The sequence below is a fragment of the Gigantopelta aegis genome, chromosome 12 (assembly GCF_016097555.1).
Source record: "Gigantopelta aegis isolate Gae_Host chromosome 12, Gae_host_genome, whole genome shotgun sequence".
Taxonomy (NCBI): Eukaryota; Metazoa; Mollusca; class Gastropoda; order Neomphalida; family Peltospiridae; genus Gigantopelta; species Gigantopelta aegis.
The window spans coordinates 45941880-45957981 of record NC_054710.1 but is presented as its reverse complement, the minus strand read 5'-3'; the positions used below and the strand labels follow the sequence as shown (position 1 = coordinate 45957981).

The 16102-nt window shown below is 37.2% G+C and overlaps 1 protein-coding gene and 1 long non-coding RNA gene across 2 annotated transcripts; one reads left to right on the top strand and one right to left on the bottom strand.

Moving 5' to 3' along the window:
• The first annotated feature begins 667 nt into the window (after positions 1-667).
• On the top strand, positions 668-3224 carry LOC121386276. The gene is made up of 2 exons (XR_005959622.1): positions 668-1036; positions 1133-3224. It is a non-coding gene; the product is annotated as an uncharacterized LOC121386276 (long non-coding RNA).
• Positions 3225-5493: 2269 nt separating this feature from the next.
• On the bottom strand, positions 5494-15501 carry LOC121386350 (transmembrane protein 218-like). Its single transcript, XM_041517230.1, has 3 exons — positions 15330-15501; positions 7031-7133; positions 5494-5702 (listed from the first exon to the last, which is right to left on the bottom strand). Exons 1-3 carry the CDS (start codon positions 15434-15436, stop codon positions 5562-5564), a joined length of 351 nt encoding a protein of 116 aa, XP_041373164.1. The 5' UTR covers positions 15437-15501; the 3' UTR covers positions 5494-5561.
• Between the last annotated feature and the right edge of the window lie 601 nt (positions 15502-16102).

Genomic DNA, 16102 nt, shown 5'->3' with positions numbered 1-16102 from the left:
TCAGGTCTGTGAAAGTTAGTTAGTTTTGGAGCACATTGATTTATCAATCATCAGCTGTAAGTAACTGGACGTGAAGCATTAGTCACTTGACTATAGTCTTACAGAGGAAACCTGATACATTTTCTCACTACTAGCAAGGGATCTTTTATATGTAGACAGAACAGCACATACCACATCCTTTCATATAACAGTCATGCTTTCCTAAGTCACTTTATTTTTGCAATTATCATAGTCTGCCACCCAATAGCCGATGTATTTTTCATGCTTGGGTGTCGTTAAACATCTATTCTATTCTATTCTATTCTTTCCAAGGCCGGAATCTATTCTATTCTATTCTATTCTATTCTTTCCAAGGCCGGAATGAGAAATAGCCCAGTTGGCCGCAGGTCCATGAAATAAATAATAAATTAGTTTGTCTCGTCCAGTATAAGCTACCACTGTCTGATACCCTGTAACGAGCTACTCTCGACTCACTAAAATCAAAACCTGTTACCTCTCAATTTTTCTTTTTGACCAACCGTTCAAAATTGCTCCAAACTTCCTTAAATCAAAATTGTGCACCTTTTCCATTTACTTTGCTCCATCAAAATTCCATAGCAACATTACCCCCCCCCCCCCCCCCCCCCCCGCCTGTTACCAACCGAGGTCGGGCTGCTGGTGCTCCCTTGTACCTGCCAGTGCAGGCAGTCCCTACTCCTCCCACCCCCACCTTTCCTGTCCTGGGCAGAAAGGCCGGCCGAGGCTTGCTCTGAATGTGCACATAAAACCCTATGACCTGACCTGACCTGATACCCTGTAGCCTAACTTGTATAATCTCATGTCATGTATTTTCTATATTATATAGAAGAGAAATAAGATAAACAGGCTTTGTAAATTCAGTCCATTGCATTTTTTTTTCCTGTTTTATTTTCTGTCCATGTGTACTGAATACCAAAAGAAACGTAAATCAGGTTTATGGATGTTTGATAATTACATAGGTCTACTGGATTACAAACTGTCAATGTCAGCTATCTGTATATACAAAAATGTACAACAGGTGTTATGGGCCATTGGTGTTTATACTGAATAGACTGTGTGTCTGTCTGTCAAACTGTCAATGTCAGCTATCTGTATATACAAAAATGTACAACAGGTGTTATGGGCCATTGGTGTTTATACTGAATAGACTGTGTGTCGGTCTGTCAAACTGTCAATTCTGTGTTATGATAAACGGTATATCAATCTGTAATTCTCCTGAATCTCTTTGTGTTAGTCTTGTCTTTAAAAAAACTAAATTTAAAGCCGCTGACCTTAGTTTTAACTTGTAAAAAATGGACACTGAGTTTAGTTAATTTACAAACCCTGTAACTCATTTGGATAAAGTTACAATAGAGTGAAAGAGGAGTCTGTGACATTTAAACTGGGAAATGTCCTTAAAAATAAACTAGAACTCGAATCAATAACTGTTACTTCTCAGATGCACATGCATTTTTTAAAAATATGAAAAATGCATTTTGTTTTGTATTATAAACACCAGGGTGACCAGAAACTCTTCTTTTCTATGGAAATAGATAATGTAAACAATAAAATGTAAGTAATGTTTGATTTCAGAGATCATAAACGGCTCTAACAGTGAGAAATATTCTTATAGTGTTTAAAAACTAGGGTCTGTCCCTTTAATGTCACAGCTGAAACTTACATTCGCGTTTCTTTTGGCATCCAGTATAGTTTGATGTGTTTGATGCTTGGTGCTCTCACAGCATTGTGTGGTATATCGGTTTTAAACTTGGTTTTTTAATTACTGCAAAAGTAATTACTTTGCAGTTAGTTGTGTGAAAGATATTTCCAAGTTTAAATATAATGTACCACCTACACATTTGGGTGTCAATACTCACAGCCCAAAATTTTCAAATCTTGTTTGGAGACAAGTGAATACTAACAGTTTGTCAATCAGCTGAAGTATTCGGGATTGTTGTACAGGCCTGTAGGAACAAAATCTGGAGAGGCGGAGGGAGGCACAACCTCAAGTAGAGGAGTGGGGGTGGGTGGAGCAATAGAAAAACCCCATACATTTTCGACCTCAAGTGGGGGCAGTCTCCTCCCCCCCCCCCACCCCAGCCTCCCACATACTTGTGACAGTTCATTAGGGTAGATTTTTAAAAGATAATTAAGTTTAAGCAAATATATATGTGTTTTCAGGAATGCAACACAACCTTGCCTAAAAAAGGGCCGACCGTATTTGTATTTATTTATTTGTTTGATGTATTATTTTATTTATTATAGATACATAACATTTGATCTAGAACAGCGATGATGAATGCAGTAATAATTAAGCAGATAAACAAAAAAGACAATCTACTGTGCCATACCTATTTTTTCTTTGTCACATTCCCGAAAACACCCTTGTTTCAAGCATCTCCTCCTTTACAAATATTGAGCAATACGTTGTGGTTGAAGTTTATTTTAATGAACTAGCTACATAACATTTATATATATATGTAAAAAAAAAAGGAGACATTTTTATGAAACTGTTGCTGAAACCTTGAAAAACACCCCTCCATCACCCTAATTTGTAATATATCTCATCATACTCTTTCACCCCCGAGCCTTAAAACAGTTTGAATGACGCCCTAACTATAACCCATTATATATTATTTAGGGTTGTGGTTAGATTGGATATCAATGTGTTCAGTAATATAATGAATTTACACGGCCATACTTAGTAGTGGGGGTTAAATTCCCCCCCCCCCCCCCCCCCCCCCCCCCCCCCGTCCATAAAAAAAGTGCTGTTTTCATTTAAAATGTCCATTATGACTAGCTAGATAAAATTCTAAATTACTATAGGCATATCTCAAATCTTATGTTAAGTCCATCCCTATGACCCCACTCCCCCTAGTTATTATAGGCTAAGTACAACCCTGGAATTAAATTTAAAAAGACAGTCAAATAAATTAAAATTTGTGAAAACCTCCCATTGATAATGGCAACTTGTAACTAAGTATGAAATTTGTGTACATATGTTCACCAAAGATTTTAAATACAGTTTGTATTTAGTTAAAATGTTTCATTCACTGGATCATCTGTTGTCATCTATTGTGCTAATTTGTGAGTTTTGTTGGAAGCTGCATCACTTCTTGTACTGTACTATGAAAGGAAATGTTTATTTTTGGTTGTTTCTTTAAGTTATTGTCTCCCTTTGTTTCAATGAATTGCCTGGTTTGATATTAAAGGTAAATGCAACATAATGCTTTGTGTTTTTATTTTTTAAAGTTTGAATACAAGTAGTTTCCTCCAGACTGAAAACAAAACTAGGCAACTTACCCCTCCCCTCCCCCCCATCGTGGAGTAAGATACCTTGTATTTGAATAAGAGGGCAGGATTTTTGTTTTCATAGTTTGTTTAGCAACACCACTAGAGCACATTGATTTATTAATCATAGGCTATTGGTAATTTAACATTCTTTGAGAGGAAACCTACATTTTTCCATTAGTAGCAAGGGATCTTTTATATGCACTTTCCCAAACAGGACAGCACATACGACAGCCTTTGATATACTAGGCGTGGGACATTGGTTGGAATAAGATCCACAAAAGAATGTCCAGTTCCATCCCAACAACTGGTACATCAGTCTAGTATGTACTGACCTAGGTGCATGTGCAGAGGGCATTTGTGAGTGTTCAAAAGCCGTTCGAAGCAATTTTGTTTCTTTAAAACTATTTTTCTGGGGGTACATGACCCAAACCCCCAAAAAAACTTCACTGCACAAGGTGCATGTATCCTGTTTATGGGAAGATACATATAACAATACCTTTCTCTGTGCAACCGGCCTCGGTTGTGTCATGGTTAGGCCATCGGTCTACAGGCTGGTAGGTACTGGGTTCGGATCCCAGTCGAGGCATGGGATTTTTAATCCAGATACCAACTCCAAACCCTGAGTGAGTACTCCGCAAGGCTCAATGGGTAGGTGTAAACGCACTTGCACCGACCAGCAATCCATAACTGGTTCCACAAAGGCCATGGTTTATGCAATCCTGCCTGCACAAGGGCAAATAAAAGATCCCTTGCTGCTAATCGGAAAGAGTAGTCTTATGTGGTGGTGACAGCGGGTTTGTGTTGGGTGCGTTGTTAAATAAAACATTTCTTTCTCTGTGCAGGAATTTGTGATGTGGGGAGGGGTCTAGACTAGTTTATAGGTGGGTAGAGTAGGGCTTCCTTGGAAAATGTAGGGGGGGGGGGGGGAGCAGATTTGATTGAGGTGTATGTGATGGTGGTGGGAGGGGCTTAGCCCTGAAACTGCACACCTGCTGCATCTTTATTATTCCACTGAGCTCTCTGCCTTTATCTCTCTTAACCAAATTATAAAAACCCAACCATATATCAAGACGCCCAGCGGTCGTAGTTTGAAACATGCTGAGGAGACACTGTTATACAAACTGTTCTCTTCATATTCTCAGGATATGAACTTAGGATTGTCGTGTGAAAAGATTCAATACAACAAAACCAGTTTATTATATAAATATGTTTTTAATTCATAAAAAATTTACAAATTTAATTACAAAATAGCTGATAGTCCAAGGTACCAGTTATGTGCAAGTTCTGTACATTAAATACAATCAATACAAAGATGATGTCATTCTAATAAAGGCACAGACAAGGGAATGAATGAATGTTTAATGACACCCCAGCACAAAAATACACATCAGCTACTAATATTAGGTGTCAAAATGGTAAGTACTAGTATATGAAAATATTATGCACATGCAAGGGAGACAACTGGTTGTTTTTGTACCATGATTAAAGAATGAAATGTTTTATTTAACGACGCACTAAACTGTACCATGATTAAATGATCAGCTATGCCTTTGGGAATGAAACCGATTTGTATATTACAAGATGCTGCAAATGTTTACATAAGAGTATTCTACATGAATGGATGTTAGATAAAAGTGATATGTTTTTAAGATAAAACGTTTTTAAACCCGAGTTGTACGGTAAATGGTATTTAATGGACGTATACGTAGCATTCTACTCCTTACATGTCACGGGCAGGATGTAGGCCAGTGCTAAAAGCTTTGATGTGTGGTCGGTCTGGGATCGATCCCCGTCGGTGGGCCCAGTGGGCCATTTCTTGCCCCAGCCAGTGCATCACGACTGGTATATCAAAGGCTGTGGTATGTGTTATCCTGTCTGTGGGATGGTGCATATAAAAGATCCCTTGCTGCTAATTGAGAAGAGTAGCCCATGAAGTAGCGACAGTGGGTTTCTTCTCTCAATATCTGTGTGGTCCTTAACCATATGTCCGCCGCCATATAACCGTAAATCGAGTGTGTTGTATGCAGTTAGTTTCGTATAAAAACGATTCAGATAGCCGAGGTGTGTGCCCAGTACAGCGTGCTTGAACCTTAATTGGATATAAGCTCGAAAATAAGTTGAAATGAAATGAAAATGGTTGATCAAAGTACACGATTACTCCACACGAGCACATGCAGCTACTTGCAGAACAGACAATCAATGAACACGACAACCAGTTAATTTTATTATTGGTTTGCGTGCTGTATTATCTCATCCTGGCGAAAACCTCTTTATCGCCGTCTTCTCCTGATGGGTTTCGCATAAACTGGAGCATTCACAACACGCAGCACAAACGTCAGTAGTCCAACCACAAGGAAAATGGCTAACGTTGCCAGTAGTGACGATCTGTATATGATTGTATAGTCGTATTTCTGAAAATAGATGGGTACAACCATGATTAATCATCAGTATATGATTAGAAATAATTTATTAAAGTTAAAGTTTGTTTTGTTTAACGACACCACTAGAGCACATTGATTTATTAATCTTTGGCTATTGGAAGGAAGGAAGGATAGAAATGTTTTTATTTAACAATGCACTCAACACATTTTATTTACGGTTATATGGCGTCGGACATATGGTTAAGGATCACAGATATTGATATTGCCACTTTATGAGCTACTCTTTTTGATTAGCAGCAAGAGATCTTTTATATGCATCATCCCATAGACAGGATAACACATACTACAACCTTTGATGTACCAGTCGTAGTGCACTAACTGGTGCGAGAAATAGTTCGGCTAATGGATGTCAAACATTTGGTAACTATGACATAGTCTTAAGAGAAGAAACCCATCAAATGTGTGCATCTCAATTACAAATCACACACAAGTACCAGTAGAGTGAAAGCAATGATCATGGGACATTTTGTACAGTATACAAATTACAAATCACACACAAGTACCAGTAGAGTGAAAGCAATGATCATGGGACATTTTGTACAGTATACAAATTACACACAGATATATCAGTACATTGAGGAAAATTATAAGAATAAAGTATCAGCGTATTTTTGAAGGAATAACATAATGTGAATTGTAAACTTAATTAATTTGTCGTAATGGTGACCTATAGCTTACCAGTCTCTTAATTTATGGCATTATGCTTATTTCAACACCTGAAATGTGTGCTGCTTAATCATAAACAAGTATCAGTACAGTGAAAACAATGATCATGGGACATTTTGTACAGTATCACGTCGTGATTCGCTGCATAAGTTTCAGATATCGCCACACAATTTTAAAACATTAAACAGTAATTGCTAATCAAATTTCTGTTGGCCAAACATCAAGATTTTTAAAACAAAATGTTCCCTGTTGACATGAATGAGAAACAAAGTATCTGCATGTTTGTGAAGGAATTATACCAGGAATTGTCAAGTTCATAAATACGTAATTTACTTCAATCAGACATGTTTGTGCACCCTACCAAAAACTCTGATTTTACTCGAACATAGTCATCTAAATGGACACTAAGAGATGGCCACTCAGTAAAAATTATAACAAACGGAAAATAAAAACTGGTAAAGGAATATTTAAAAAGGGGAAATCTGTTTTATAACGGAAAACAGTCATGTCTGTTCATTGCCCGAAATGGGGAACTGGAAGGACAAGAAAACTAAGAGATTAGTCGATGCATCATGCTGAGTTCACCAAGTACATGTTTGTATATATATATATGTTTGTGTGTTTAGTATTACCGTGATTATTTCTTCTACTGTTGGGAATTCCGGCTCTCTTGGAATAAATACAAGAATCACTGTCAACAAAATGGCCCCCAAAATGGCAACTGGTCCCAGTTTGCTGAAACACAAGAAACGAAGATAATTTAATGCTGAACTAAATGTCAAAATAGGTTATGTTTCTAAAGTATATTTGTAACAGAAAAATCAACCTCCACTGAGGGGATTCGAACCACAGACTCTCAGTGCGAGAGTCCAGCGCTCTACCAACTGAGTTAATAGGGAAATTACCACTAGCTACTGCCAGTAGGAGCACTTTATACTAACACTACTACATACTCCCTCCTCAAGTGAAGCTACGTCCTGGAGCTGTGGGCCACGGGCAGTTGAACTGTTACGGGTCCTGACTGGGATATAATTGTATTCTTGTGTTAAAAACACACCCAGTCCCTACGTGGGCTCCAAATGTAACAGAAAAATCAATCTCCACTGAGGGGATTCAAACCACAGACTCTCAGTGCAAGATTCCAGTGCTCTACCAACTGAGCTAATAGGGAAATTCCCACTACCTACTTTAGCGAGTGACAACCAAAATTATTTCATGAGGAACATAAACATGATATGAAACAGAAGCAAATTTAATATCCTATTTATTTCCCATAATCGATTTTAATTTATATTATTGAATTGGTTCGATAATCATTCCGATAAGGTCACTGTACGGCAACCATAAGACGTCAATGTGTTACATCCCACTTTTGGTTCTAGTGCGACGTAACACTTTAATATGAACTAAGATGTTGTTAACCATAATCGTAATAATGTAAAGTTATTATTAATTATTAGAAGACAGTTCTGAACTTTCTGGCGATACAATCAGCCGAACCAAAGTGCACAACAGTTAGCTTATGGAAGTTTTCTTAAACGTCAACTTAATACTAAAATTAAAGGGATGGACCCTAGTTTCAACCCGTGAAACGTAACACTAAGTTTAGTTAATCTACAAACCTGTAACACATTTGGATAAAGTTACAATTGAGTGAAACATGATCTGTGACTTTCAAATGGTGAAATACCCTCTAAAAATAGACTAAAACTCGACTCCATAACTGTTACTTCTCATACGCATGTGCATTTTTAAAATTATGAGAAATGCATTTTGTGATACACGTATTAAAAACACCAGGATGACCAAAAACACTTCAAATGTACAGAAATTGATCATCTAAACCATAAAATCTAAATAAAGTATGATTTCAGTTATCAAAAACAGCTATAATAGTCAAAAATATGCCTTAGTGTTTAAAAACCTGGGTATGTCCCTTTAACTATGAGCTATGTAGTTTAAATCTATTTTACTATAAACGATGTGTTCCCAATGACAAGTAAAAAGTATTATTCTTACTTTGGTTTTTACATGTCAGCACTGTATATCGTAGAACAAAATACCCATGCTAAACGTTCTTAACTTTATCTGAAAACGACAACAATATCAGGATATCAAATGCTAAATGATTTTCTGTATGTACATTACACAACTGTAGACGGGGAAATCACACAAATTATGTCACTATTGAAGAGCTTTAACTTCGCATAATAGTTGCTAAAAATCGATATTAGATGCAAGATTTTCAATAATTTTGATAAAAATAAAACATTCTTTACTGGAAATGAAAACACATGTCATCTCTACAACATGTTATGGAGTTAAAGTTAAAGTTTGTTTTGTTTAACAACACCACTAGAGCACATTGATTTATTAATCATTGTCTATTGGATGTCAAACATTTGGTAATTTTTTACAGTCTTTGAGAGGAAACGTGCAGAGGGCCTCTACATTTTTCCATTAGTAATAAGGGATCTTTTATATGCAACATTCCACAGACAGGATAACACATACCACGGCCTTTGATATGCCAGTTGTGGTACATTGGCTGGAACGAGAAATAGCCCAATGGGCCCACTGACAGGGATTGATCCCAAACCGACTGTGCATAGGGCGGACACTTTACCACTACTTCCCACCCCACATAATGGAATTCAAGATACACGTATATATAACAATCTTAAAAATTCATACATAAAAATTAATAAATATTTTTTGTGGGAAACCTACATTATACAACTTTGATAGATTCCTAAAAAAATATGCTAATAAAATTAATAGATAAAACATTAACAGATAACAATGGGACAGTCACATAAAAGTAGAACTCCACCAATGTCTCCTGGTTACAGATCTTACAGTTCAAAGGGACAATATCAGTGTCTGTATTTACAAGGTCTTTGTTGTTGTCCTAATGCTTGTAGTAGCACAAACTGGATTTTACCTACCAATAATTTCATATGTACGAGAGAAAAAAAAAAAAAAAAAAAAATCATGAATTAAAGTAAAAAATGAGTGCCACAAACATTAGTATATGACTGCAAACATATTCGATACACACACTGGTATTCTAAACAAGAAAATGTATTTAGTATGAAATAGTAGTCGCCAACAAGGCTCTGTTATCGCAAACATCTTACAATGGCTGCAAACTCGGGACAGTCCCTTTAAGGCTCTGTTATCGCAAACATCTTACAATGGCTGCAAACTCGGGACAGTCCCTTTAAGGCTCTGTTATCGCAAACATCTTACAATGGCTGCAAACTCGGGACAGTCCCTTTAAGGCTCTGTTATCGCAAACATCTTACAATGGCTGCAAACTCGGGACAGTCCCTTTAAGGCTCTGTTATCGCAAACATCTTACAATGGCTGCAAACTCGGGACAGTCCCTTTAAGGCTCTGTTATCGCTAACATCTTACAATGGCTGCAAACTCGGGACAGTCCCTTTAAGGCTCTGTTATCGCAAACATCTTACAATGGCTGCAAACTCGGGACAGTCCCTTTAAGGCTCTGTTATCGCAAACATCTTACAATGGCTGCAAACTCGGGACAGTCCCTTTAAGGCTCTGTTATCCCAAACATCTTACAATGGCTGCAAACTCGGGACAGTCCCTTTAAGGCTCTGTTATCGCAAACATCTTACAATGGCTGCAAACTCGGGACAGTCCCTTTAAGGCTCTGTTATCGCAAACATCTTACAATGGCTGCAAACTCGGGACAGTCCCTTTAAGGCTCTGTTATCGCAAACATCTTACAATGGCTGCAAACTCGGGACAGTCCCTTTAAGGCTCTGTTATCGCAAACATCTTACAATGGCTGCAAACTCGGGACAGTCCCTTTAAGGCTCTGTTATCGCAAACATCTTACAATGGCTGCAAACTCGGGACAGTCCCTTTAAGGCTCTGTTATCCCAAACATCTTACAATGGCTGCAAACTCGGGACAGTCCCTTTAAGGCTCTGTTATCTCAAACATCTTACAATGGCTGCAAACTCGGGACAGTCCCTTTAAGGCTCTGTTATCGCAAACATCTTACAATGGCTGCAAACTCGGGACAGTCCCTTTAAGGCTCTGTTATCCCAAACATCTTACAATGGCTGCAAACTCGGGACAGTCCCTTTAAGGCTCTGTTATCGCAAACATCTTACAATGGCTGCAAACTCGGGACAGTCCCTTTAAGGCTCTGTTATCGCAAACATCTTACAATGGCTGCAAACTCGGGACAGTCCCTTTAAGGCTCTGTTATCCCAAACATCTTACAATGGCTGCAAACTCGGGACAGTCCCTTTAAGGCTCTGTTATCCCAAACATCTTACAATGGCTGCAAACTCGGGACAGTCCCTTTAAGGCTCTGTTATCCCAAACATCTTACAATGGCTGCAAACTCGGGACAGTCCCTTTAAGGCTCTGTTATCGCAAACATCTTACAATGGCTGCAAACTCGGGACAGTCCCTTTAAGGCTCTGTTATCCCAAACATCTTACAATGGCTGCAAACTTGGGACAGTCCCTTTAAGGCTCTGTTATCGCAAACATCTTACAATGGCTGCAAACTCGGGACAGTCCCTTTAAGGCTCTGTTATCCCAAACATCTTACAATGGCTGCAAACTCGGGATAGTCCCTTTAAGGCTCTGTTATCGCAAACATCTTACAATGGCTGCAAACTCGGGACAGTCCCTTTAAGGCTCTGTTATCCCAAACATCTTACAATGGCTGCAAACTTGGGACAGTCCCTTTAAGGCTCTGTTATCCCAAACATCTTACAATGGCTGCAAACTCGGGACAGTCCCTTTAAGGCTCTGTTATCGCAAACATCTTACAATGGCTGCAAACTCAGGACAGTCCCTTTAAGCAGAGCTGTCACTCCCCTGACACCAGTTCATGTAGAGTAGTTTTTCACTCCCTTTAGCATGTGAATTTATATGGTATCAATATGGTAATGTCTAAATGGCTCCCCATAATCTGAGATACAGGCAGGGAAGCCATTAATCACTTTTTTGGCACTGTGAGATCTGCAATCATGATCTCACCGAGGTAATTTCCTCATGTAGTATTGACACACCACTGTGAATTAAAGCTCTGGAGATCAACAGAAGGATGTTTCTAAGTGACCATCAATCAATTATGATCTCACCAAGGTGATTTTCTCAAGTGATATCGACGTACCACTGTGACTTAAAGCTCTAGAGATCAACAGAAGGATGTTTTTAAGCGACCATCAATCATGGTAAACCTCTAAACCAGCCTGATTTGATTTATTGCTCAACAGTTCACTGTACACGCTGGGATTCAAACATTCCGCTTTTTATGGATGCACTTTTGGTGGAATAAACCATATTTGTAAAATTACCATATTAAACACGCTCTCTCACAGATTGTTGACCTAATTATTGATCCAACAAGGTAATATATGACAATATATACATTTGATTTGTACCTAAAAGTATTTTATTGAACCATCTGTACAACGACCACCATATCGCACTTATTATTGATATTTTATAAAAATAATTGAATTATGGGTATGGTCCATAATTCTGAGAAAAATAACGGCTATTTGGAGTGCAGAGGCGTGACATATTATTTTGAGTCATGTGACGGGCATTCCATGAATAACCGTAATGTCAAAACGATTTACCAAGCCCGTGTAATGAGAACGCTTGACCGTCCTCTGCGACGTAGGGTAAATTGAAAAACAACAACAATGAAAATAAGTTATTAAAAAATAATAAAAACATGTACTGAATGATAATAAGATTATACATTAATTTATTTTAGTAACAGAAGCATGTTAAACGTCGATAATCCCGACTAGTTAGGCCTTTGGATCTATAGGTAAATTTATCGTTAGTCGTACACAAAAAACTCTAAACATCTGGATCATGAACAACTTCATTTTCCACCTTGTCAAATTCATTATCATGCAAAATATGCCATAACAGCTGAATTGAGATAGGAATTGAACATTGCATTTTTAAAGAATACTCTGAACTAGACGGTGTTTATATACGATGTGACTATATATATACGAAGGCCTTGTTATATAGCCTCCACTAACGAGGGCTGGCTATATTCACAGCAAAACTGTATATAGGCGGTAAATAAGTACATGTATTTGATTTATCCATATTACTGAACCATCTGGAACAGGAGGAATACATACTAATTACTGTACGAACAGTGCATTTTCTGAACAGGGGAGGGAGTGGGGAAGTATATGAATTTAGCAGACCCTTTTGTGTACGTTTTCCATAGATATATGAATAGTATCATATTGTCCCTACAGTACTAACAAAAAATTAAAAATAATAAATAAATAAGTAAATAAATAACTAATAATAATAATAATAATGAATAAATAAATAAATTAAAAAAACTATTACAAATTATCAGCTGCTAAGGTAGATTAATTTAAAGAGAAACTAATTACGGACAGTACACAAACTAACAACAGGGTTTGAACTTAATAATTTTTCACCGAGTGCAATTTTGAGGCTGCTTATGTAAATTTAAAAAAAGAAGCTAATTTTACAGCAACTAAATATGACTAAAAGGTTATTTTGCTGTATTTAGTCACATTTCAAATGCTCAAAATTGTAAGGGGCAATAAAACTCAAAATACATTTTTTTTTTATAGGTTACTAGTAAAGCTGAGACCACTCCTGGGTCCCCCTCTAAATTTATGTAATGTTTCTGTAACAAACGCCCCTACCCACCCCACCGCGATTTTACCAACATTATAATACATGTAATAATAATAATAATACACAATTATTACTACTACTATTATTATTATTAGCCTACTACTACCTTTTTGGAGTGGAGAGGTGGTGTTTTATCTGGAGGAGTTTTGGCTATAAAAATGCAAGATTAACGTGCGTGCACACACACAAACGCAGACTGAACTTGTCCCTGCATGTAGAACTGGATTCAACTGGGTTAAGTAATAATTAGCCAACCATTGGACGACAAAACATGACACAGTACACTGGTTTTTTTTACGCTATACATTAAAACCGAAATACCACTTTGCGAACCAGTCAAAATAATTTGCACACGCGTCTGATAATAATAATAATAATAATAATAATAAATGGTGAGTTCATGTTCCGACTGTTTATTATTTTATTTCAGCGTATTTACGGTTATTTTTGTCATGAAATAATATATTTTTTATTATTTGTCATGTATGTAGCCGGCCCTCATTTCTCAAGTCTCTATACACGGCGATCGTTTATATAAAATAAAAAAATACATTATATGGTTGTCGTATATATAGCATCATCACTACGAGTCTGTTTTTCCGTATTTTAAATGTCTCCTTTAAAGAAGAATTCCAAATTTTAAAACTGAATCGTGTCATGGAATTCCCTCGATCATAGTTCAATTAAAATGTTTTGGATCATACAATAACTAGGTTTGGTATTCCAAATGAATGTAATTGTCATTTATAATCCATATTTAGAGAAATAAGGCCCACTAAATCCGTGATTGAGCTCCTTTAACACACCTGGATGTATCGATCTTGAGCGGCGGTGGTTACTCGGGGACAACCTGACCTTAGCCTGCCATTAACACTTTGAGTGGTGGTGTACCGTGCATAAAGCAGAGACGCCAAAGTGCCGTGCCACAGCTTGTTGAGTTTCCCCTCTTGCTTAGACTTAGATACGGTTTTAACGTGCTCATATACCTCTATGGTTTCGAGCACGCCTACCCCGAGTCCGACAAGATCGGTGGTCTGACTCGGGGCAGGAAAAACCTAACTACTATAAATATTCCAAATTTTAAAACTGAATCGTGTCATGGAATTCCCTCGATCATAGTTCAATTAAAATGTTTTGGATCATACCATAACTAGCTTTGGTATTCCAAATGAATGTAATTTCCATTTATAATCCATATTTAGAGAAATAAGGCCCACTAAATCCGTGATTGAGCTCCTTTAACATACAAATAATGCAACAAACTTTTAATTTTTCCTATAATTTATAAATAATTAATGTACAGTAAAATACTCTTATAACAAAACAGAAGAAACCATGATAGTTAGCTCCTTAGAGCAGTTGTTCGTTGTATACATTTGCATAAGTTTGTTATTGAAGTATAGGGAGATAAAATGGGACTTTACAATCAGTTCGTTCTGTGCAGTAGTTTGTTCTAAGCATGTTTTGTTATAGGGAAGGAAGGAAATGATTTATTTAACGACACACTCAACACATTTTATTTATGGTTATATGGCGTCGGACCACACAATTTTATTATAGGGGGTGGGACGTATCCCAGTGATAAAGCGCTCACTTACTGTGCGATTGGTTTGGGATCGATCCTCATTGGTGGGCCCATTGGGTTATTTCTCGTTCCAGCCAGTGCACCACGACTGGTATATCAAAGGCCATGGTATGTGCTATCCTGTCTGTGGTATGGTGCAAATAAAAGATAACTTGCTACTAATGGAAAAATGTAGCAGGTTTTCTCTCTAAGACTAAATGTCAAAATTAGCAAATGTTTGACACCCAATAGCCGATGATTAATGTGCTCTAGTGGTGTCGTTAAAAAAAAAAAAAAAAAAAAAAAAAGGGATATAAGCATGTAAATACCTAACAAAGAAACATTTAGTTTTATTTTCTAATGTAGTAAAATAGCCCGTTAATATGAATAGTAAAATGGCCCACTAACAAGAATGTTTTGCTTACATGTGATGTGTACAGCCTTAATTTATTTTTACACTTACACGTACCTACGCACACACACTAGTTTGTAAAAAAATATAAATTAATAATTAACAGCACAAAGATTGCACACAAAGTAGCGATATAGGGTTTGTGGCCAAAATCTGGGGCCGAAACGTCTCGAAAGCAATCCAATATAGTGTACTTCCCAACGAGTACGCCACGAAAACATGTACAACAGAGGTAAAGTTCAGTCACTTACGCAAGTCCACTTTCAGCTCTGGATAAAACAATACAAATAAACAGGCTAAGTACCCACAGAAAACCAAGGACAAAAATGCCCACACCAACACCAAAAACTCTTGCCATTTTAAATTAAAGCGAATTCAAGCGCCCAAAAACATACATGTCAAGCCTTGTTTTTTATAACTACAAAAAAGCCAAGGGAAACAACTCTAACATTAAAACGAGACAGTTGCGTTGGTGTCGTCTAAAAGAAACCTTATTGTGTAGTATATGCTAAAACGCGGATCCACCTTAAATATTAAATTATTTCCTGGCTCGGCGAACGATTTTATTTTATTTTATTCAATCACAGTACCACATTGTACGGTGTGAAATGATGTCTGAATTAGTTTTATGACCAAAATACTTGACATATTAACGGCGGAATTTACCTGTGACAAAAGTTCTGTCATTCGATAGGCCTAGAAGTGAGAATTACATAGCTCAGTAGCAGCTACTAATGAAAACAATTAGCGGGTTTCCTCTATAAGATTATGTCAGAATTCCCAAATGTTTGATATGCAATAGCCTATGATTAATGAATCAATGTCATATAGTAGTGTCGTTAAACAAAAAAACCTTTTATGACCCTACTGTACGAAAGCGAAGCGAACGCAAGTTGTTTTTAAAAGAACACGTTTTTTCTCTCTTTTTTTTTACAACCACACTGGTTTTAAGTCTTAGTCTACAATGAGATATACCTCAATGGTGTTCTGTTGCTCGCCTGGTGTGTGTTGGGTCATAGGTTCG

What these genes read in the sequence shown, in the direction of transcription:
- LOC121386350 (XM_041517230.1), bottom strand. Translation starts at nt 15,436, where the DNA reads ATGGCAAGAGTTTTTGGTGTTGGTGTGGGCATTTTTGTCCTTGGTTTT. An exon ending in AGAGCTGAAAGTGGACTTGC is followed by an intron (nt 7,134 to 15,329) that starts GTAAGTGACTGA and finishes CTTGTGTTTCAG; the next exon opens with CAAACTGGGACCAGTTGCCA. An exon ending in CAGTAGAAGAAATAATCACG is followed by an intron (nt 5,703 to 7,030) that starts GTAATACTAAAC and finishes ATCTATTTTCAG; the next exon opens with AAATACGACTATACAATCAT.